The sequence below is a fragment of the Idiotropiscis lumnitzeri genome, chromosome 3, assembly GCF_059441095.1.
Source record: "Idiotropiscis lumnitzeri isolate Australia: NSW breed Sydney's pygmy pipehorse chromosome 3, RoL_Ilum_1.0, whole genome shotgun sequence".
NCBI classification, from domain to species: Eukaryota; Metazoa; Chordata; class Actinopteri; order Syngnathiformes; family Syngnathidae; genus Idiotropiscis; species Idiotropiscis lumnitzeri.
The window spans coordinates 24,724,273-24,745,099 of NC_142393.1; the positions used below are offsets into that span (position 1 = coordinate 24,724,273).

General features: G+C 40.2%; 3 protein-coding genes across 5 annotated transcripts; 1 reads left to right on the forward strand and 2 right to left on the reverse strand.

The window, feature by feature from the left end:
• Nucleotides 1–176: 176 nt before the first annotated feature.
• Nucleotides 177–9,313, reverse strand: timm17b (translocase of inner mitochondrial membrane 17 homolog B (yeast)). 3 transcript variants are annotated; one of them, XR_015842500.1, is made up of 7 exons: nt 9,260–9,313; nt 8,681–8,780; nt 8,556–8,619; nt 8,355–8,483; nt 7,288–7,398; nt 6,219–6,375; nt 177–284 (listed from the first exon to the last, which is right to left on the reverse strand). XR_015842500.1 is itself a non-coding variant. In XM_088290049.1 (6 exons), exons 1-6 carry the CDS (start codon nt 9,283–9,285, stop codon nt 6,293–6,295), a joined length of 513 nt encoding a protein of 170 aa, XP_088146175.1. In that variant the 5' UTR covers nt 9,286–9,313; the 3' UTR covers nt 5,383–6,292. The 3 variants fall into 3 exon arrangements, 1 of the variants encoding a protein (XP_088146175.1); XR_015842501.1 differs by lacking the exon at nt 177–284 and adding an exon at nt 2,489–2,549; XM_088290049.1 differs by lacking the exon at nt 177–284 and having other exon boundaries at nt 5,383–6,375.
• Nucleotides 9,314–9,895: 582 nt separating this feature from the next.
• pqbp1 (polyglutamine binding protein 1) lies at nt 9,896–14,395 on the forward strand. The gene is made up of 7 exons (XM_088290048.1): nt 9,896–9,977; nt 10,470–10,537; nt 10,630–10,741; nt 12,028–12,128; nt 12,199–12,384; nt 13,237–13,294; nt 13,372–14,395. Exons 2-7 carry the CDS (start codon nt 10,471–10,473, stop codon nt 13,520–13,522), a joined length of 675 nt encoding a protein of 224 aa, XP_088146174.1. The 5' UTR covers nt 9,896–9,977; nt 10,470; the 3' UTR covers nt 13,523–14,395.
• gpkow (G patch domain and KOW motifs) lies at nt 13,916–20,372 on the reverse strand. Its single transcript, XM_088290047.1, has 11 exons — nt 20,173–20,372; nt 19,791–19,993; nt 19,379–19,512; nt 18,868–18,974; nt 17,813–18,026; nt 17,609–17,741; nt 16,511–16,685; nt 16,306–16,426; nt 14,392–14,461; nt 14,231–14,316; nt 13,916–14,138 (listed from the first exon to the last, which is right to left on the reverse strand). The coding sequence occupies exons 1-11, from the start codon at nt 20,355–20,357 to the stop codon at nt 14,007–14,009; spliced, it is 1,560 nt and encodes a 519-aa protein (XP_088146173.1). The 5' UTR covers nt 20,358–20,372; the 3' UTR covers nt 13,916–14,006.
• Nucleotides 20,373–20,827: the final 455 nt, after the last annotated feature.

The window sequence follows — 20,827 nt, forward strand, 5'->3', positions numbered from 1 at the left end:
AAGATGGGGGTTAAGGTCTCATCAATGTCAATGTTTGAAACTGTCATGTCATGTGTAGGATGGAAAACATGGCGACACATCACAGAAAGGATATTTCCACTCCACCAGCGCCAGCGCCGCCATGCGTATGGGGTTGCTGAGGGTGAGGCAGCAGAGGGCTCGGGGAGCTCTGAGGGCAGACTTGTTGGCTTGCATGGCCTTCTTGGCCCCCCCTCCTCGCTTTTTGGCCGAGCCCGTCGACCCCAGGGTGTCGGATTTTCCTCCATCGCCCCCTGGAGGGGCTTCTGCCAAAAACAATCAGCAACTATTAGGTTGATAGCATAAAATGTGTCTTTGCAAACTGTATTTGGAAGTTGTCAAAGCTTGCATCTTGCCACCCAACCTCATAGCAAAGGCATATGATTGAAAATTGATGTCAGATCTACTGAACAGATAATTCTTGTCGTACTTTGCTGCAGTTTCTTCACTGCTTGTTGTTGGCTTCTGACTGGTTTTACTCTCATCTTTTTACCAATTTTGGGAGCAGCATCCAGTTCATGGTCAGAATCAGAATTCGAAAGCCCTTTATTGTCATTGTACTCAGTGTGCAACGAGATTAGAGAAAAAAAACGAGCATACATAAATAAAAAGTAAGAAGGGGCACTGGAGGGGAGAGCCATGAGCCGTACGTGGCGCCATCCTGGCCAAAAAAAAAAAAGCATATATAATGCAAGGAGGATCAAGTCTTTGTACAAAACAACATTTTGCTGATTTTTAATTGACTAGATATTGCCTTTGCTTTTGTGTTTCATCTCATAGCGTACTTCAATCTCACACACTCATTTGCTAGCTAACAGCCAATCGGAGTGATCGTCACATACAGCCGACAACATTTTGCATACTGCAATTGATGGCCCATTCACTCAAATTATATCTAAAAAACACAATGCCACAAAAATCTCTTATTTACAATTCTAAATTGTGCTTTTTCGTAGAGTAGTTTCTGCTTCTCGTACAAAAGTGTTGGGCAAAATAGGGGTGGATTTTATTTAATGAAACCATGACTGGATGGTATGGTAAAAAAATGACTCCTCAGCCATGTTGTCTGTTTGCTATGGACAAATTAGTGACTTTGAATGCCGCTGACTGTCAGAATCAAGTATTCCTATAAAACAAAGATTACTTTAGTTTGCATTCAAAGAAGCTTCACTGATGGCAAAATGCGGCTCCCTCCAGGAAAGAAAATGCCCATACTTGCAGTAGACAGACTGATAAGACAGCGCCAGGCAGACAAATATACAGACACAGATAGATAGATAGATAGCTTGGGGAGCCATTTCCATTGGTTAATATGAGCCCCAGACATGAATGATGCAGCATGCGGTTGTGGCTGCAGACTGACCAGTCGTGCAGGCCTCCTTGACAAGATAAGACCTGCAGATGTGACCTAGTTGCTAATAGGGCCAACATGGCCATCAGGTAGCTCAGGTACACACCTGTTAACCAAAGCCCTGCACGGACAAAAATGCAGCAAATATCACCACAATCCACAAAGATGAACCAGACAACTAAAAGCCCACGAAACCTGTTTGAGATGGAAATTTGATTTATTTGCTTTACGCAGAGCAGATTTGATTTGAATGGAACAAAGAAGCAATAGCAGCAGGTGCAGCCCTACCTTTCTTAGCAGCCTCCATGTTCGTAGTTTATCACCACGACGTGGAGCTCAGAAAAGCCACCAACATCAAACCCCGCTGGGATCGCCTGAGGCCAAAAGGACACGAAGATGGCAGCACGCTAAAAGTTGGCACAGACGACACAAGTCCGGCGTGTGCGCGCACGAGGCTGCCGGCGAGATGCATCCGCATGCATGCAGAAAGCCAAGAAAAGCTGAGTTGTTCCCAGCTCCGAGTGGACACTGGACAGAAGCGTCCACCACTCTCCGCGGTGGTCAACCAACGAACCGGTGGGATTAAACAGCTGAGCCGTTTAGAGGGATGACAGACCTTGGAAATCTTCCGAGGGGAAGGTGGAGATAAAGCCCGCAGGAATTTAGTCACACGGCGTGCTGGTTAGAAGTACAACCCGGCCAGTAGAAAATAGCAGGAAATAAAATGTATAAAAAAGTGTTGTCAACCCATTATTTTTTTTCAACTAATCAAAATTAAATTGCCATCGCCAAATTAAATCGTGATTAAATGCGATGAATCATATTTTTCAAATACAATTTTTTGTTCAGATTGTAACAGGTATTTCCTGGAATGATATCTTGGAATTAATGTGAAATCGCCAAATATTAAGTGTATAATAAATGAAGGACTATTCTAATAGCTTTCTTTGATCCTTCAATACTATCTAAACCAGCCGTAGGCAAACTACGGCCCGGGGGCCACATGCAGCCCATTGAAAGTTTTAATCCGGCCCGCCAATCTTGAAAAGAATTAAATGACTAAACTGTATATAGACTACAATAAACAATATTAGTGGCATTAGAGCATTAGTGACAGTACCTTTCACTTTGCACAACAAGAGCGATGGTTTAAAAGTGCATTAATCCACTAGGACTGCACCTATGGCAAAAATACAGTTTTATACAGTGTTATTTTCCTTAAAAAAAGGCATTACAAACATTTGTGTGTTTTTTTTAAGCAAAGCACACTGGAGGGGAATAAACACACCTCTAGATTGAACATTAGATATCTTTATTCATTTGAACCACTTGAATAAATATTTTACGAAAATAAACATTCTATACAGATTCTATACAAAATCACATTGATAATTTGTGATCCTATTTTAGGAAAACACATAAATGCCCTTGAGCAACAAGATGGACTGTAGTGCAGTCATTCATCGCAACCTTTCTTGAGCCAAGACAAATATTTTAAAGCTATCATTCAGTAGTTTGTATGACAACAATCTTGTGTGGACTTTCCGGACAACCCGGAGAAAAGTCATGCAAAGCACAGGGACCAGTGCTATCAATGGGTTTTCTCCGGGTACTCCTCCGTTCTCCAATGTTGTGTTGTTGTTGTTTTTTTTTTATTTTCACTAAAATTATTATTAAGTGATGACAAATTATGGTCCAGCCGGATGTTTAAACACTGATCCACTTTGAGTCAAAATTTTCTTTTCTTCTCTTCACCAGTGTGTGTGTGTTTGTGTGTCTGCGGTGTATCAAGCAATTGTTCGCATGTAAAAAATGTGCCTTGGCTCCCGTACCGGTTTCTGGCATGTACAAAACGTGCCGTGCTACATTTCACACACAAAAACATAAAAATAATAAATGCTACATGCACAAAAATGGGTTTTCAAGGATCGTTTTTAAGTCTGACCTAAAAACGCCAGCGCAAAACTAATTATATTAAGCTTGATGAACCAACCCCTTAATTCAGAAGTGTCCAAATCCAGTCCTCGAGGGCCGCTATCCAGCATATTTTGGATGTTCCCCTCCTCCAACACACCAGATTCAAATGATAAGCATTGGTGTCAGGCTTTTATCAGCAGGGGTAGTGGCCATCGGGGACCTAATTTGGACACCCCTGCATTCATTCATAAATAATACGAAATATATCACAAAATACAGCATCGGTCGTGGGTTCAATCCCGACTCAAGCCATCCTGAATGGGGTTTGCATGTTCTCCCCGTGCTTGCGTGGGTTTCCTCCGGGTACTCCGGTTTCCTCCCACATTCCAAAAACATACATGGCAGGTCGATTGAACACTCTAAATTGCCCCTAGGTATGAGTGTGAGCGCGGATGGTTGTTTGTCAATGTGTGCCCTGCGATTGGCTGGCAACCAATTCAGGGTGTCCTCCGCCTACTGCCCGAAGATAGCTGGGATAGGCTCCAGTGCCCCCCGCGACCCTAGTGAGGAGAAGCGGTATAGATAATGGATGGATGGATATCACAAGATTACATATTAGCATTAGCGGGGTTACCACACCATCAGTGCTTCGTAAACCTGGCGGGTCACCAGGCTATTTCTTTTCCTGAGAACTTTTTTTATTGAATTTACCGGTATTGTTATTTTTTTTATTTCTCCAAGATATTATGTTTTTAATTTCAATGCAAATCTTCCATATACTTGAGAATTGAACGATAATTGTACTTAAAAGGATGTACTTTAATTATTTTTGCTCCAACATCATCAGTGTATGAGGAGCATCTACTAAAACAACAACAATAAAAAAACAAACGACACTATCGTTTATCGTGATAGTTTCTGGGTAAACATTTCGTTGAGAAAAATTACATAGTTAGTGTGACACGTCTGTCAATAAATAATGTAAAAACAGAACATTGACCAAAATGAAATTTCTATCATGAAGCCGGCTGGCTTCTCGACCCCGAAGCGTTGCAAGTTTTATAGGGGGAAACCCTGAAAGTACTATTGAGAATTGTTATGAAAACCGGATGTGCTAGAGAAAAAAATGAGAGCAGATTCGGAATCAGCGCAAAAAAAAAAAAAACAATCGAGAAAGGTTTACTTGTATCTCTTTTTAAAAAAAAAAACTAAACAGGAACAATTTTGACCAGTGGTACAATGTTGCTGAAAACTTTTAGAAAAAAAGCGAATCTTTAAAAAAAAATGTTTACCTTTTTATCTAGTTTCTTCAGGAGACCCTGACATTCTTAAGAATATTTTACAGCATGTTGTTGGAAAGGTTTTCATTAGATGCACCAAATTATTTGAACGATTTCATACATTGCATATTTCTGTAAATATCTACTTACTATTCTTCCAAAAATATTTAGATCTTTCTTCCCTACAATTCACAGTCATTTACCGTTGAGGTAAAAACGTCAATGCTACATACAGTTGTGCCTTGAGAAACGAGGTACCAAAACTCACGAGTTTTCATCGGTTGGCCAATTTCTTAGTCCTGAGCAAATTTTAAGATACAAGTGTGCTTCGGAGCGCCACCACTAAATGGCGCCAAAGACCTCCACAAGGTTCGGCCACCATCAGTTCACTTTAGTTTCCTCTCAGTGGAAGGACAAAATCAAAAGAAGGAAAGAAGGACAACACATTGGCGACACTTGTGTTTTCCTAGTTTGCGGGTTATGTGGACTATTCTGTACATTTATTTTATGCAAAATATGTAAAAAAAAATAAATAATTTATGTTTATTTATTATTATTAAATAGTTTTTATTTTGTTTTTGTCACCCCACCCCATCTCCTCCATGGCTTTCATAGAGAATATATTGACCAAATCTGCTGGGCCGAAAATTTACATACAGCATTGCTAATATCAGTAGTTCTTATCTTTGTCCATGTGATCAGAAGCAAACTTCAGTCGAGCCTTAAAGTGTCGTTTTTGGAGCAAGGGCTTCCTTCTTGCACGGCAGCTTCTCAGTTCATGGTGATGCAAAACACTCTTGACTGTAGACACTGACATCTGAGCTCCAGCAGCTGCTAATTGTTAGCAGATCTGTTTTTTAGTGGTTCTCGGTTGACTCTTCACCCTCCTGACCAATTTTCCCCCAGCAGCGGGTGATAACTTGGATTAGTGACAAAACAGTGCCATGCACATTGTACATAAAAAAATGTGTGCACTGTTGGAACCTGGCTGCAACTGCTTTGAAATGGCTCCAAGTGACTTTCCTGATTTGTTCAAGCCAATGATTAGCTTTTTCAGCTCTGTGCTGAGAGCTCCTTTGACTTTCTTATTGTAGCGTTTGTATCCATAGTGCCTTATTTAAGTGACGTCAAAGAAGTCACCATCTACAGTCACTCATAATCACTCACAAGAAGTTAAGAACCCATGCGATGAAGCTCATTTCATTGACTACTTTCTCAGTCGCCAAACTTGCTAATTCATGTTGCTGTTCGTATATATTTGACACAGAAGAATTGGTCACTTTCTCTGTTAACCCATAATAAAGACATAAAAGTACCAAACTTCACAAATGTTTTTTTTTTTGGGACAAAGAAGTATCAGTGCCAATCCCTCTCTCAGAGAAAAATCAAGGTTGTAGAAATGTTTCTTTACATGAGGGAGCTTGACTATTTTGCATTTCCATTCGTTTCAGTGGGGAAAGATGAGTTGAGATATGAGTGCGGTCACGAAACGAATTAAACCCGCATCAGTACAGTTTTTGTGAAAATATTTATGGTCTCTATTCACAAAAAATAGATATATCTTCCCTAATGATAATTCATGGTCACTTCAGCCTGAGGTAAAGCAACTTTCACACATGAAAGAATCTCACTCTGCATCCCTTCCTTTGTACCTGCTGCAAAGTTCCAGTTGTGCCAGGCTGAATGATCTGAGTGACGAGTGTGTCGACAGCTGTCCTCTGCGGCTCTACTGAAGGTGAGCCTTTGGTGCCGCGTTGTGCTCTTCATGCTTTGGAGGCAATTGACTGGGATCCTCCGCGAACGGAATTGCTGAATGGGGACAACCACAAGTAGGGATGAGTCTTTTTGGCCATTCGACATAAGTAGTCATCGTGTACAAAATTCATCTCATGCAACCATATTATTGAAGGTCTGAAGTAGTGATTCCTTTAAAGAAGACTGATAATTATGAGCAAGGTACTCGAAAGTCTGAAATTGTGTAAAGTATTTATCAGAAATCATCGTTGTGTTTTTAACTTTTACAACGGGTAAAGACATGTGCGCCGTAGTTTGGAAGTACGTCACAAGTAAATAACAAGTACACAATTTCACTCATTATTACTTTTATACTATTTATCCTGCTCATCTAAAACCATGCATATATAGTATTTAAATATTTTTATTTTAATATCAGTTACTTTTTTTTAATTTTTATCACATCCAGGTGGCACGGTGGATGACTGGTTAGCATGTCCGCCTCACAGTATAGAGGTGCAGGGTTTGGTTCCGGCTCCGGCCTTCCTGGGTGAAGTTTGCCCATTCTCCCCATGCCTGCGTGGGTTTCCTCCGGATACTCCGGTTTCCTCCCACATTCCAAAAATATGCATGGTAGGTTGATTGGACACTCAGAATTTCACTTTGGTGTGGTTATGAGCAGAGATGCTGTTCGTCTTTGTGTGCCCTGCAATTGGCTGGCAACCAGCCATAGGGTTTTATACAGAATTTATTTTTTTTGCCAAACGTAAATTCATTATGTGTCCAAGTAATAATGACATTGTGGAATGAACATCAACTCGAGGGACACTCTGGTGGGAGGCTCTAATATGAAAACAGGATAAACAACCAAGTCGCTGGCAAAGAGAGACTTGAGATTCAGTCTGCGATGCTCCTAACCATTCTTTGGATCGATCATGTACCCCCCAGTGTGTTTGAAGCACCAATGATACTTTCGTTGTCACTCACGGTTCTGAAACTGCTGTGCTGTGTATCTTGTTAACAGGATTCCAAAACCTTCAATTAGGGCGAGCAGAACTCCCCCCATCATGGCGGACCCCATCATGGTTAATGGCCCACCTGGAAAAACAAAAATCCATGTCATCGCATGTAGACATTAAAAATGGTGTGTACAAAAAATAAAAGTGGGAATTCTGAACTTTTGTCATATTCATTTTTTGATTTGAAACCAAAATGTCTTTAGTTTACTGTACAAAAAAAACAGAAGGAATCATCCTAGCCTTTCCAACAAATTTGGAGGGTGCGATATATTGCCAAAGTCCCATGTCCATCAACACAGTATAAAACCGCTGTACAATGTCAGTGCCCCACTTCACTTTATCCTTACGACTCATGAATACGCAGGTTAAGTTTGAAAGTTTTTAACTGAAATAATTTTGATAAGGTTCCAACTTAAGTATTTAGTTGTATTTTTTCTATTGTATGTTTTAAAAGCAGCTTAATTGTTACAAAAAAGTACTGCTTGTTTTTTAATAAACAAATGTGTTATATTCATTTTCATATGTGTTATTGCTTGTTTTCTTTTGCTACTTTCCCGACTTAGGGAATTGGAGAGACTCCAAAATGCTTGAAAATACTCTTCTTGGTGCTCAGTAAACCATACATATTCCATACATTTATTTTCTAAGCCGCTTCTCGTCACTAGGGTCGCGGGGTGCTCGTGCCTATCACAGCTGTCTTCGGGCAGTAGGCGAGGCACACCGTGAACTGGTTGCCAGCCAATCGCAGACAGTACATATTAAATTGATTTAAAATGTTATAACCTGCCAATGGACTACAGATAGAAATAAGCCAATGGCTAAAATCCAGCATAGTTACGTGAACATGATCATAATAAATGTAAAAATAAGTGACTTAAATAGACATATTGCTCCATCTGATGATCCGTTATCATTTTTTTAACTTGCTGATTGGCCCCAAAAATCCTGACAGTGAAAAGTCTAAATGAGAAACTTGAACAGATTGTAGTCCAACTATGACGTACCCCACTGGTGTCTACTTGAGTTTTCTCTTACTGCGTGCAGCCAGGATGGCCCCTGTCAGAGCACCGCTTGAAATAGAGTTCCACGGATCCTCTTTTCCTCTCAAGCGAACTAAACCACAGTCAATGGTGGAGAAGAGGCCTCCCCACACAGCAAAGCTACCTGCAAAACAAATCAGGACAGATATGTTAATATATCAGTTTGAACACCTTGTGGCTTCAATGACTTGCTTACCGCCAATCTGTGGAGCTCTTAACCTCACTGCATTTCCACTACCTTTCAGTCTGTTACCAACTCCCTGAAATGTTTCAGTATTGTCACACAAACAGTCGAGAGAGGGAAAGAATAAGCGCACTTACCGCCGGGGCATTTCGAAAGCCCTTGATGGCCTGAAACACTCCCCCGCCAATGGCACCCATGGTGAAAGCGCCTCCACAGTCATCCACTATCCTCCACGGGCTGAAAAACATTACGCAAATTTGAGTAGACGACACAAAAGATTTATCATCGATCACAGACAAGCATATGCATGCTATCGCAGCTCTTACAGCATTTGTTCTAACTTGACTTATCGTATTATGGTTCAAATAGCTGATCTTGGGGGGTATGGCAAATTACATTTTCTGTAAAATTAATTGTAGTTCAACTGGAAGATAGATGAGATGCAATGTATAAGATAAAATGACACTTTAGAATTTAAGGATAGTAACGCTGTCAATCGTTAATTTCTGTCAAGGCTCACTGACTACGATTTGATTTAAATTCGAGCCTAATCGCTTTAAAGTACTAACATAGCCGACCGACCGTCCTCAAAGTTACTAATTCTACACACGAATTAGACACAAAACAGATACAACTAAGTACAGAACTGGGTACAATAGTTTAATACGTGTATAAAATACATTAAAAAAAATAATAATACTCGAACGTAATGTTACCAAGGCTCCCGAGCATACTCCTCCATGTTTGTTGTGGTGGACGGCAGTGTGACGTCATTGTAATTACAGCGGTCATTGAAGTTTCTTCTTCGTCTCCTCTTCCCCTTTAAAGCATGCCGCACCTCTCAGTGGTCTGGAGTAAACGTACATGGAAAAAAACGACTGACGGCAAAGGCCAGGTTCAATGACGTAATTCTAGGCGACCCACAGTAAGATATTTTTTTAAGAGAATTACATTCCCCAAATTCGTTTTCCTTTAATTTAGGTATTTGGAGGTGGGGGGCTATGAAAAGGGTTAAAGCAAACGACATAGTAAAATACAATGCCGTCTTTTTATTTGATCAGTCATGATGCGTTCTCCCCTGTGAATTTTGTGTTTCTTTAATTGTTCTTTGATTTGGCAATTAGTACAATAATAATGTTTTTTCACCCCCATTCACTTGCCTTTATTTTGACCCCTTTTATAGATTTATTCAACATTTGCACATCTTACAAGAATTGCATTTTTACAATCAAGTGCAGCAGACCAATGTATAAACGAAATACACATCTTCAACAAGAACTACAAAAATAGGAAAAAACAAATAATGCAACCAACCTAATACAATAATAATGCTGTAGTTTGACATTTTCCCTTCATACGTTATTGTGGTGACGTCATGAATGTGCGCCACAGGAAGTGACCTCGTCGGTTCTGCTTGTGGTTGTCTCAAAGCAGGTAAATGATGCTGAGCTGTGGTTTGCCTTTTAATTTTTACTTCATCTTGTGCTTTAAGTATTGCTTATTGCTTCTTTTCGATTATGAGTTTGAGAAGAGCTCTTTTCTCTCTCTCTTGATCCATTTGCATTTGCTGAATTATTGTTTGCCATCATGTTTCTATGCTAAACTCGTAACTTGCATTCGAGCGAGTGTTACCTTTGTTTTCTAACCAAGATTGATTGCTTAAAGTTTTTTATTTCAAACACACAAATTAAGAAAATATTCCAAACTGAAACACCAAGTGCTGACGGTCTAAAAAATAGGAAAGTTACATTGCTTGCCCTCACCATTACCTAAAATAAATTGTCAAAAAAAAAATTAATCTGAAATACATACTTTTACTAAAAGCAAAAATTCATCATACACGCATAAAAAATACCTATACAACATGTAAGACCACTGAAAACAAAAGCTTGAGATCATAAAAGAGCTTTGTCCATTATTTTGCAGGATGCCTCTTCCTGCAGCACTACTGGCCCGCTTGGCCAAGAGAGGGATTGTGAAACCCACAGAGCAAGGTAGGACGCCAAACAAACACATTGGACCAAAAATACGCAGTCCCATTTCAATGGATTTAATTCCTGTGCCATATGCCATTTTGTCCCTCCAGGGGCTGATGAGGAGATTATTGCTGAAGATTACGACGACAACAATGTTGATTATGAAGCCACCAGGGCAGAAAATTTGCCACCGAACTGGTATAAAGTGTTTGACCCCTCTTGGTAAGTATTGCTTGATTTCTGCAATATTTCAACATTAATGATAATTTATCACGCTTTGCACAAAACAATTTTTAGGGTCTAAAAGATCATCCAAACAGATGCAAGCTTTGGTCATTTGAGCAATTTACCACTTGTAATTTGATGGAAAGTAAAAAGTCATTGTCTTCACATTTTTCAGACATTGTAATATTTTAGAATAAGTTGTAAGTCATGCACTTCAGTCATTGAAACAGTAAAGAATATGACACGTATCTGTTTTTACGATTTTGCATCTCTGAGGGAAAAAAACAAGAGACCGCAGCAAAATAATTAGTTTCAGATTGTTCAGTTTATAGTATGGTTTGTCTGATCAGGGTGTTATGATGCCGATACAGATCACTTGGATTAGGTGCACATTTTTTTTCAATTTAGAGCTGCCCGACGCTCACTAATGAGTATTTTAATCATTAATAATCGATTGATATGTCAATTAAATTTTTGAGTCATTGATGAATCAGATTAAAAAAAACATTTATTTTTTTACACAATCTGCTGTTTTCATTTGTTTAAATTCACATTGTGTACAGCCGCAAACCGCATTTTCTTGTCTAAAAGCAGAAGGGTAATTCAAGCACAAATTTATTTCAGTTTATATGTAGTATTTCTGAATGGGTTGTATGGCTTTTGAGCAAATCAAAATTTATTTAAAAGAAGACAAATACGATATTGTAATTGAAAAAATGTTGTTCAGACCTCAAAAGTCAAAAATCAAAACTCAAGACTATTGGGAAAACAGACAAACAGCTATACAAATTTATATTCTTAAGCTTACAGGCCACGCCTTCTGGCTGACATACGTTGTAACAGAACTTCTGTTTTCCGTTCTGTTTTGCTGTTCAAAGATGTAAATTGTCCACTTTAATACAGTTCCAGCCAGACCTATTTGAAAAATGTACAACTCGAACACCCAAGCACTTTATTCCGGTGTCTCATGTCAATCTTATTTTAACAATAAAGTTCTCAGTCTTTCCTCACCATCCCTTTGTGAGAACAATACATGCCAGAAATGTAGCCATGGAGGTCATGATTACTAACTTAGGACAAACTCTGCAACATGTTTACTTAGTAGCTGGCCAAAGCTTGTTGCTAGGTTGCTGGTGCGGCCTAAGTGGCACAGAGCTTGCTTTCAACTTCAAAGTACATATTATGATTCTGTTTCTGGTCAAAATACCAAAAAGGTCCTGCAATTGCCTGGTCTATTTTTTTCCGGGGCTGTTAATCTTTTTTTTCCCCTTTTGTTGATTTAGTGGCCTTCCATACTACTGGAATGTGGAGACAGACTTGGTGGCCTGGCTGTCGCCAAATGACCCATCTGCTCAGATAACAAAAGCTGCCAAGAAACAAAAAGGTTGACAAAAAAAAAAAAAAGGACCTTTAGTGTGTTATTGTTTGTCCTAACGTTGCCTTGAATTGCCCAGTGGAGGCGGGCGACGACCGAGTTGAGCGCCAGTCTGAGAAGACAGACAGAGATCGGGACAGAGATCGCGAGCGCTATCGAGACAGAGATCGGGACAGAGATCGCGACCGTGAAAGGGATGAGCGCCGCGAACGGGACAGAAGAAAGAGGAGGGAAGACACGGCACCCTACAACAAGGCAAAAAGAGGTCTGTTTATTCTTGAGTCTATGCAAATGGCACTCAGCGTATTTTAAATCAACTGTTCGAGAATAATTTGAACCTTTTTTAGACAAGTCATCCAATAGTATTTTTATCGAAATCAAAACAGTTTATGTTCTATTGCACTGTTCCAAATTATCCATCGCAGTGTTTCAAGACATTTTTATTCTTTGTAAAGGACTGAAAATACTAATATTTAGACGAATTTGCAGCATTAAGTGGTTGTATTAGCTGAGATAAAAAGCTAACGATATTTCAATCCAAAACATCTTAACAGGTCCACTTCCATTTTAATAAAGGACCTCTTTTTAGATAGCAGCTTTGCAAGTCCTGCTTCTCTTGAACATGTGTGTTTTTGCAGATTCTATGCTTGAATTTATTTGCAGAATAACAGAATACTCTTTTGCATGTGTACTGTTTTTTCAAAACATTCCAATTATTCTCAAACAGTTGACTTACAATTATGCGAAGTTCCAGTTCTATAAAATCCATTTAAAATAATCAAATACAACATAAGCTTTTTTTTTATAGCATAGGTCTAGAAACACTTATAAATAGAAAAACATTTTAAAACAATCTATTGAGAGAGAGAGCAAGAGCAATGGATAAGAAAAAAAAATTGTAGTGTCCCAAACCCTCTGCGTTTTAGTAAATTGAAATTTGTTTTAAAAAATTCCCCAAACTTAGTTACTGCACTCTCACTGTATGAGATTCTTTCCAATGTAAAACGTTCTGACCATTGGCCCAATTAAAGTTGGAAAACATCAACGTAAGTACATAGACAATTTAAGGTCTGAAAGATTTTTTTAAAAACAAATATTAAGCAATTTGTCTCTTCAGGTAAAAAAGACGATGAAATGGACCCCATGGACCCCAGTGCATATTCTGATGCGCCTAGGTACGCTATCACATCACCTACTGGCCTTGTTCTTTGTTCGTAGTCACAACACTTGAGCAAAAATATTGTTTTCATAGGGGCTCGTGGTCAAGCGGCCTTCCCAAACGAAACGAAGCTAAGACAGGAGCTGACACCACGGCGGCCGGGCCTCTGTTCCAGCAGCGACCGTACCCGAGTCCAGGAGCCGTACTTCGCGCTAATGCAGCCAACCAATTTGTCAAGGAGTAACGCCAACTCCTGGCTGTACTTGTACTAGAAGTATTTTGTCTTGATAGTGGAAGTCTTGCAAAAAGGTCATTTTGTAGGCAAAAAGCGTTCGCTAGGCACTCTGATCTTGCAGTACCACTTTGTTCCTTATTTTATTTAAACATCTTTCTACTAACAGATGTTACTTCATTTGTCATCATCGCTGATCCAGTTGATAAGTTTTTTTCCATTGTCCGTGTTTGCTTTTATTTCCATATAGCTCTTAAATCAAGGGAAACCTGTGTAAGTACTATATGTTGTTTTACGACCCAATATGGTCATTTGTGGTGACTAATGAATTGAAAGATAACTTTTTAATACCTTGGCCAACTGCTTTCATCTCACATTCATAAAGTGAAACTTTTACTCTTCTAATGATATGCGCAAATTCACAATTTTATTACAAACATTACAAAATGGTATTTTGTTGTTACAATAAGACAATAATTCAAATATTTGCCAAAATTCAGCAGTGGTCAGACGCTCCTAAATAGTGACAAATTAAGTCATAGTCCAAAGCGAAGAGTTTCTTTTCATGTCTGTCAAGCTGGACCATCGCTCTGCACTTGTTCTTGTCCCGCTGCAGAATACGGCCCACCTGCGAACATGTGCATGTTTAGATCCGGAGGCGACATGACTTCAAACACTGTCAAACCATCTTGGAGAAAATCCAGATGATTTTGGACTCACCTGTCCCCGATGCTCACCAAGTACAACCATGATAGCGTCATATTCGCTTTTGGGCACAATTGTTTCCAACATGTCTTGCTTCACATCTGTCGAAGGACAAAAAGTGATCATGTTCCAGTCTATTGAATAAAAAAAGACAATAAATCTATCGACTTAGTTACCATCTATCAGTCTTCCTTCTTCAGTTCGGCAAATGCAGGTCAATGGTGTTAAAACATCCTCCACGCGCATCTGAAAATACACGGTATGTAAATGTAGCGTGTTACTTACAGTGAACCCTCGGTTATCGCGGTTAATGGGGACCGAGACCGCCCGCGAAAACTGAAAATCCGCGAAGTAGCGGCGCACCTTCAAAAATGCTTTAAAAAAAAAAGTGCGAAGTAGCGGCGCACCTTCAAAAATGCTTAAAATATATATATATATATATATATATACATATATACGGGTAGAGAGAGAGAGAGAGTGAAATTCATGTTATAACAAAAAAACAAAACAAATTATTATTAAAACTTATTTTTTTATTCCCCAGCCATTATTTTTGTATTTATTCAATTACTTCTTTTTGTATTTATTTAATTACTTCGACTTTTACCTGCTGGTACGCCGTCCGGTGTGCCCTGTGAAATGAAAGGTGGCATTCTTCATTTATTCATTCATAACTGACAGCCTCGCGCTCCGCTCATGCCCGGGCGGAAGTTGTTCCTCTTCGGCTTAACTGCCACGCACGCCGGCCGGTCTCCTCCGGAGCTCTCGCACGGTCCCGAGCAAAGCGAAATGTCGCCGCGCTCGTACCCGGGCGGAAGGTGCTCCTATTCGGCTTAACTGTGACACACGCCCGCCCTCCTCCACCGGAGCTTCCATTCGGTTAAACTTAGGGGCCGCTTGGAACCGCCCGTGCCCGGGGAAGGTGCTCCTCTACGGCTTAACTGCCACGCACGCCGGCCGGAGCTCTGGTACGGTCCGAACCGCGCGAAACGTCGCCACCGATCGTGTCCGGGGGAACGTGCTCTTCTTCGTCCACTCTCCTCTTCGCCCACGCTCTTCTTCGGCGCACGCCGGCCGTCTAACCGCTCCTGCGCCCCGTCGTGCCGCTCGGCGAAACTACAATGCCCCCGAATATTTTTTAGACCCGCGAAGCACTGAAGCCGCGAAAGGTGAAGCGCGAAGTAGCGAGGGTTCACTGTATTACCATCTTAACATGGCTTGCACTAGTAATCAAAACAAAATATCTGTGAAAACAATACAATAATATTGAATATGAATGTATGGCACATAAACATTAAGAATGTGGCTTGATTTTGACCTATTAAGTTTCAGATCAGAAGTACGTAATCTATTAGAAAGAAATGAAAAATATTGTGACACCTCCCACAATCCAAGAACATGTCAAATTCTTTTTTTTTGTAGGAGGTTGGCAAAAAAGTGAACTTGAAGTACCGATATGTTGAAGTGTTTGAAATGCTACGAGCTGCTTTCCATGTGTATACCAATGGTTTAAAATATTAAAGTAATCAATTACATTTTTCTTTAAGAGGATCATCAAGTATATTTGCCATCGGGCTATGTCCCTCTCCACTGTAAATATCGAGTCCACTGAATTACAGTACCTACCCGTAACCATTTGTACACTGTGCATGAAAGTGATTTGGCTAAAAAAGAAAAACGCTTTACAATGCGTCTTCGAGAGACTACCGCCATTTTTTAGGGTATCACTGATAAATTGACACTGGTCAATATGTAACTGCTGCACATGTGTGTCTGCTCCATACTGCATCTGCCCAAGATTGGGGTTATATTATCTGTCTCCCGAGCTCCAGTTTAAAGGCGAGCAGCAGCATTTTTTTTTTTAAATAGCACAAGTTATTTTGTTTGAGGTATGTCATTTTAAACAGTGGCTAGAGTAAAACATTTCTCAAACAATATCTAGCGTGTATTATTTTTCTATACCAAACCTGGGACTTTTTTGTTTAAAAAGAACAGTTCATAAAGAGACCATCAAAGTCCCCCAAACAAATATGTTTATTGTCTCAATGAAGGTTGTGAAATAGATTACGTTGAAGCTGATGGTGGAATACCTTTGAGTTGTAATACTTGCCGCCCTTGAATTCTTTGTCTACAAAACGAACTTTCAAGTCTCTCTGGAGCCAGGAGGGCGGCACCTTTGCTTGCCTCATCTCTTTTTCCGGAGGCTTCTCTCTGGTGAAACGACAAATAATCATTCTCATTCTGGTGTGTAGCGCAAATAATACCACATATATTGTATGCTTTGTATGGACGCACCTGTCGTAACTGGATTCTCTGTGTTTCCTTTTCCTGTTATCTTTTCCTCCATCTGTCTCGGAAGACGCGCGTTTGACCTCATCTGTGTGCCGCCTCTCTTTGTCCTCCCGTTGCTGTCGCTCATCACGCTCTCTCTCCTCTTTTAACTTGGTTTTATGTGCTTTGCTTAGACGACCTGATTTGGTGGGGGGTAGAAGTGGTGGGGGTGGGTCAATGGAAAGGTTTTATTAAGAAATATTTCACGCTATATAAAGAGATTATATTCATAGTATCTTGCAGCCTGAGTGAACCACGGCATTGTTGCAAGTTCGTCAGGAGAAACGCAAACGTTCCACTGCTGTTGCAGTAGCAGTTTCTTGGGGAATAAACACAAGTGACGTAGGATCTGCCCCGCCAATGTGACAGTAATGCATTTCATTTTTGGTATTAATTATTTTGGGATTTAGAGAATCAATATATACAAATAGAACATCAAGGGGTACAGAAAACACAGGCAAAGAAATATATTTGCGACATATGAGATTAAGGTGTGACGTCATTAGCAGACAACATGAGCTCTTTCACAGGACGTAACATTGCAAACATCTGGTCTTCTGACTTTGTGCACCGGCCGTACACCCAAGAGTCATTATTAAATGTTTATAGGAACAAAATCAAGTGTGAATAATAATCTTTTTCATCCCATTTCAAAAGCTTTTCAATGCCATTTAAGGTCTTAATTTTTGCAAAATCCACTTAATGCAAGCGTGGTTGTTTGTCAGTTTGTGTCCTGAGATTGGCTCGCCAGCGATTCAAGGTGCCTACTGCCTGAAGCTAGCTGGGATAGGCTCCAGCACAACCACTCCCCTCATGAGGAGAAGCAGCTCAGTAATGTAATCAATAATGGATGGATGGACTTCTGATGCTTTTTTTTTTTTACAACGCGGGGAAAACATGGAAATAGTTATCAATTAATTGGATAACCGATTAATTGTCGATTCATTGATGAACTGTTGCACCGATACACTAAATAAAGACAAAAAGCAGTGAACCAATTCTTATGGCTCTGACTTCAATCCTGACACCAAAAACTACTTAGCTAATCCCGCCGCCACTTACTGAGATCTTTGCCGTATCTGTCATATTCCTTCTGCTTGACCAGTTTCACAGCGTACTGGTGGACCGACACTACATCACCACCAATCGCCAACTTCACCAAAACGCGAGCGTTGTCCGTGTCCAGAGCTTCAATCTGCACAGGACAGAAGGGGGTCAAAGCAGCTCGTTGTGGGTCTTCTCATGAAATGCTGAAATATATTTGACCTTTCCGTAGCGCTCTTTATGCGCCCCTGACTCCAGCAGCACGCATCCACCGCGACCCAGCACCAGTTGCTCCTCCTCTTCCTCCTTGTGGCGCTCCTCGCCGGGCTTGGGCGGGCGCCGACGTTTGCCGGGCTCCAGATCCTTGATGGCCGAGCGATCCGCCCCGAGACCCAAGCCGATTACACGAGGCTTGTATTCATATGGCTTCACATCTCTGTCACAGGAAAAAACAGCGCATTACTGTTGGATAAAACTTGAAAAAGAGGACTCACACTAGGCTACTTTTCAAACTGCCAAGTGACACTCTAAAAATTAGCTTTCAATGTGGCATCATAATGACTAAAAACAACTCAATTGTATTTATTGAAATGTACTGTTCTACATTTTAAGAAAAAAAGAAAAACTTCAAATCTAAACTTATTGAGTGGCGTGAACTAGACTTTACAGCTTTCTGATTGGCTGGATCGATACCAGTAGATATTTTTAATTTTATGTAAAATTTATGTAATGTGATAATTTGCGCAATCTATTAATGACGTCATTGATCTGAGCCGTGAAATAACACATTACAGCAAACTCGTTCACTCCGGTGTTGTTCTGTGCTGCCATATTGTATATGTAATCCTGAAAGCTGATCTATTTTTAGCCTTTTCGTGCATCTTGTGAGCAGAAAGCCTTAGCGCAGGCAGACAGAAGTTCTGCCTCCATGCCTTTGACCATCCAATGACAGAGTTTGTTGCTTTTTTGAGTTTTTTTTTTTTGACTGGTAAAAAGTTTGACAACCGCTTTTACTCACATTACAAATAACGTAAATAATGTAAACTATGTGTGTTATTTATAATTTGAACATATCTTAAATTAAAAATAACTTTTATCACTAAGTCTAAGTTACATGAATCTGTACATCTACACCAGAGCCAAATGTGCTGACTTAGTCACATAAATGCCCATTTATAGTTATTTATATTTGAACATGCTGACATTTTCTCCATCCATGAAGTATTCTAATAGTCCACAATAATTTAACTTGCAACGAAATAAACGACAAGACTTACTGTTTAAAGGTGCGCCCAATGCCTTCCCCTTTCTTCCAGCCCATCCCCTTCAGCATGGCCATGCCGTAGCCTTCAACAGGAACTCTCTCATAATCTTCTTCTGTCGACTGTAGCAAATACACACATAGTCATACGATCGATCTGCCACATTATGATCATTTGCACGATATTCGCACGTTACTTCACAAGCCTGACATAAACTGAACAATACTGTTTGTTAAGTCTGGGCAATATGTCACTAAAATAATATATATATATATAGTGCACAAAGACAATATGACTTGGCGGTCAAATGCTCCTTCTGAAATTGCTCATATCCGAGTTCAAACTGATGAATGCTTTTTTTTTTTTGCTTTTTAAATGATAAAAGATAGCACCAGCTAGAGTCAATTTACCAGCCACAACATTAGGTACACTTGCACAATCTAATGATGTAATCCAAGGGATGGGTGAAAAAAAGAGAACAAATTTCTGCTGGACCAGTTTGACTGTGCTCAGTGCATCTACTTACAGGATCTGGCCGCAGCTCCACATTTAAATGGTCTCCGTCCTCAAAGCCATCAGGCACCTTGTTTTGCGCCAAAAGGGGGATGGTGAGGTTGAGATTAGCCTCCGACTGCAACTCTTCCAGCTTCCGCCTTGAATCTACCACAAGCAAACAAGAAGTCAGCCACTATTATGAACACAAGCTATAGTGTCCTTGAGCATCTATTTTTCTTACTTCACTTGAGCATCTATTTTTCTAACAACCTTTCCAACCCTATGTTTGAAAATATATTTAGGCTATTTCTACAACTTGCTCTCTCGAAATACACTTGAGTACAATTTTTGTCTACTCTGCCCACCTCTGTTAATTACAAGGTGTGAATACTTTTGTCACTTGGGGTGAACACAAGGTGTTGATGCCCTGCATGTAAACATACCTTCAATAAGCTCTTTGACGGCCTGAGCCTCCACGGAGTCATTCTCGTCAATTTTGTCTCCACTCCCATCGCCATTAAATTGAGCCGATTTGCATGTTTTGTCTCGACTTCCAAGGTTCTGGTCCTCTTGGTGGGGGGCGCGCCAGCGGTTCTTTAGGATCAAGGGGATGACAAGGTCTGTAGGCTCTTCAGATGGTTTCGAACTAGAAATATTACACAACGTATTACACAACGAGATCTAGAGGCACCGCTCACGCTCGAATTCGCATATGGCGAATTTCAAAAATATTAATTAATACTACACAAAATCCAAATAAAAATGTAAAAGTCATGTTTTTGGGAGGCCAGCATTTCAAACAAAACACGGCTAGCATTAGCCTACCTCTGCAATTCATTCCTGGTGATTCCGGTCAAATAATCGATGTAATCTGTCTTTGTAACGGCGTCGCCACTGGGAGGTTTGAATTTGCTCAACGTTTTAGCGAAGCCGAACGAAACAGATGTTTTTTTCTCGCTTTGGTCCTCCAAAGACGAGGGGGAGCACGAACCGTACCCGTGCGACGCCATTGTGCTTAAGTGACGTCATGCGAGAAATTGCATCATGGGAGTTGTCGTTTTCTTGGTTTTATTTTTCTTACTGTGTTTGGTTAGCGAGCGCCAACAAGCGGCTATCGACCGCATCACAGTCATCATAGATGACTTGGAAAGAAGTTTGCTCTCGCAATTTCATTTCATGATTGGTTCATTGAATCTCTCAAAATTCGGGGTTGCCAAAACTTTTTAGACAGATAGGAGTCCGTAGTCACACAAATTCACTGTTTGACTGACTGAATGAATGACTGAATGAATGAATGAATGAACGAACGAACAAACGAACGAACGAACGAACGAACGAATGAATGAATGAATGAATGAAAGAGAAGCTATTGGAATTCTGGGCCAATCTGTTGGAGTCATTAATTGTTTGAATCCACAAGCACAAAGAAAGAATCTTTTAGGTGTTATTTATTTTATTTTTTGCATGTGATGAGGTGTGA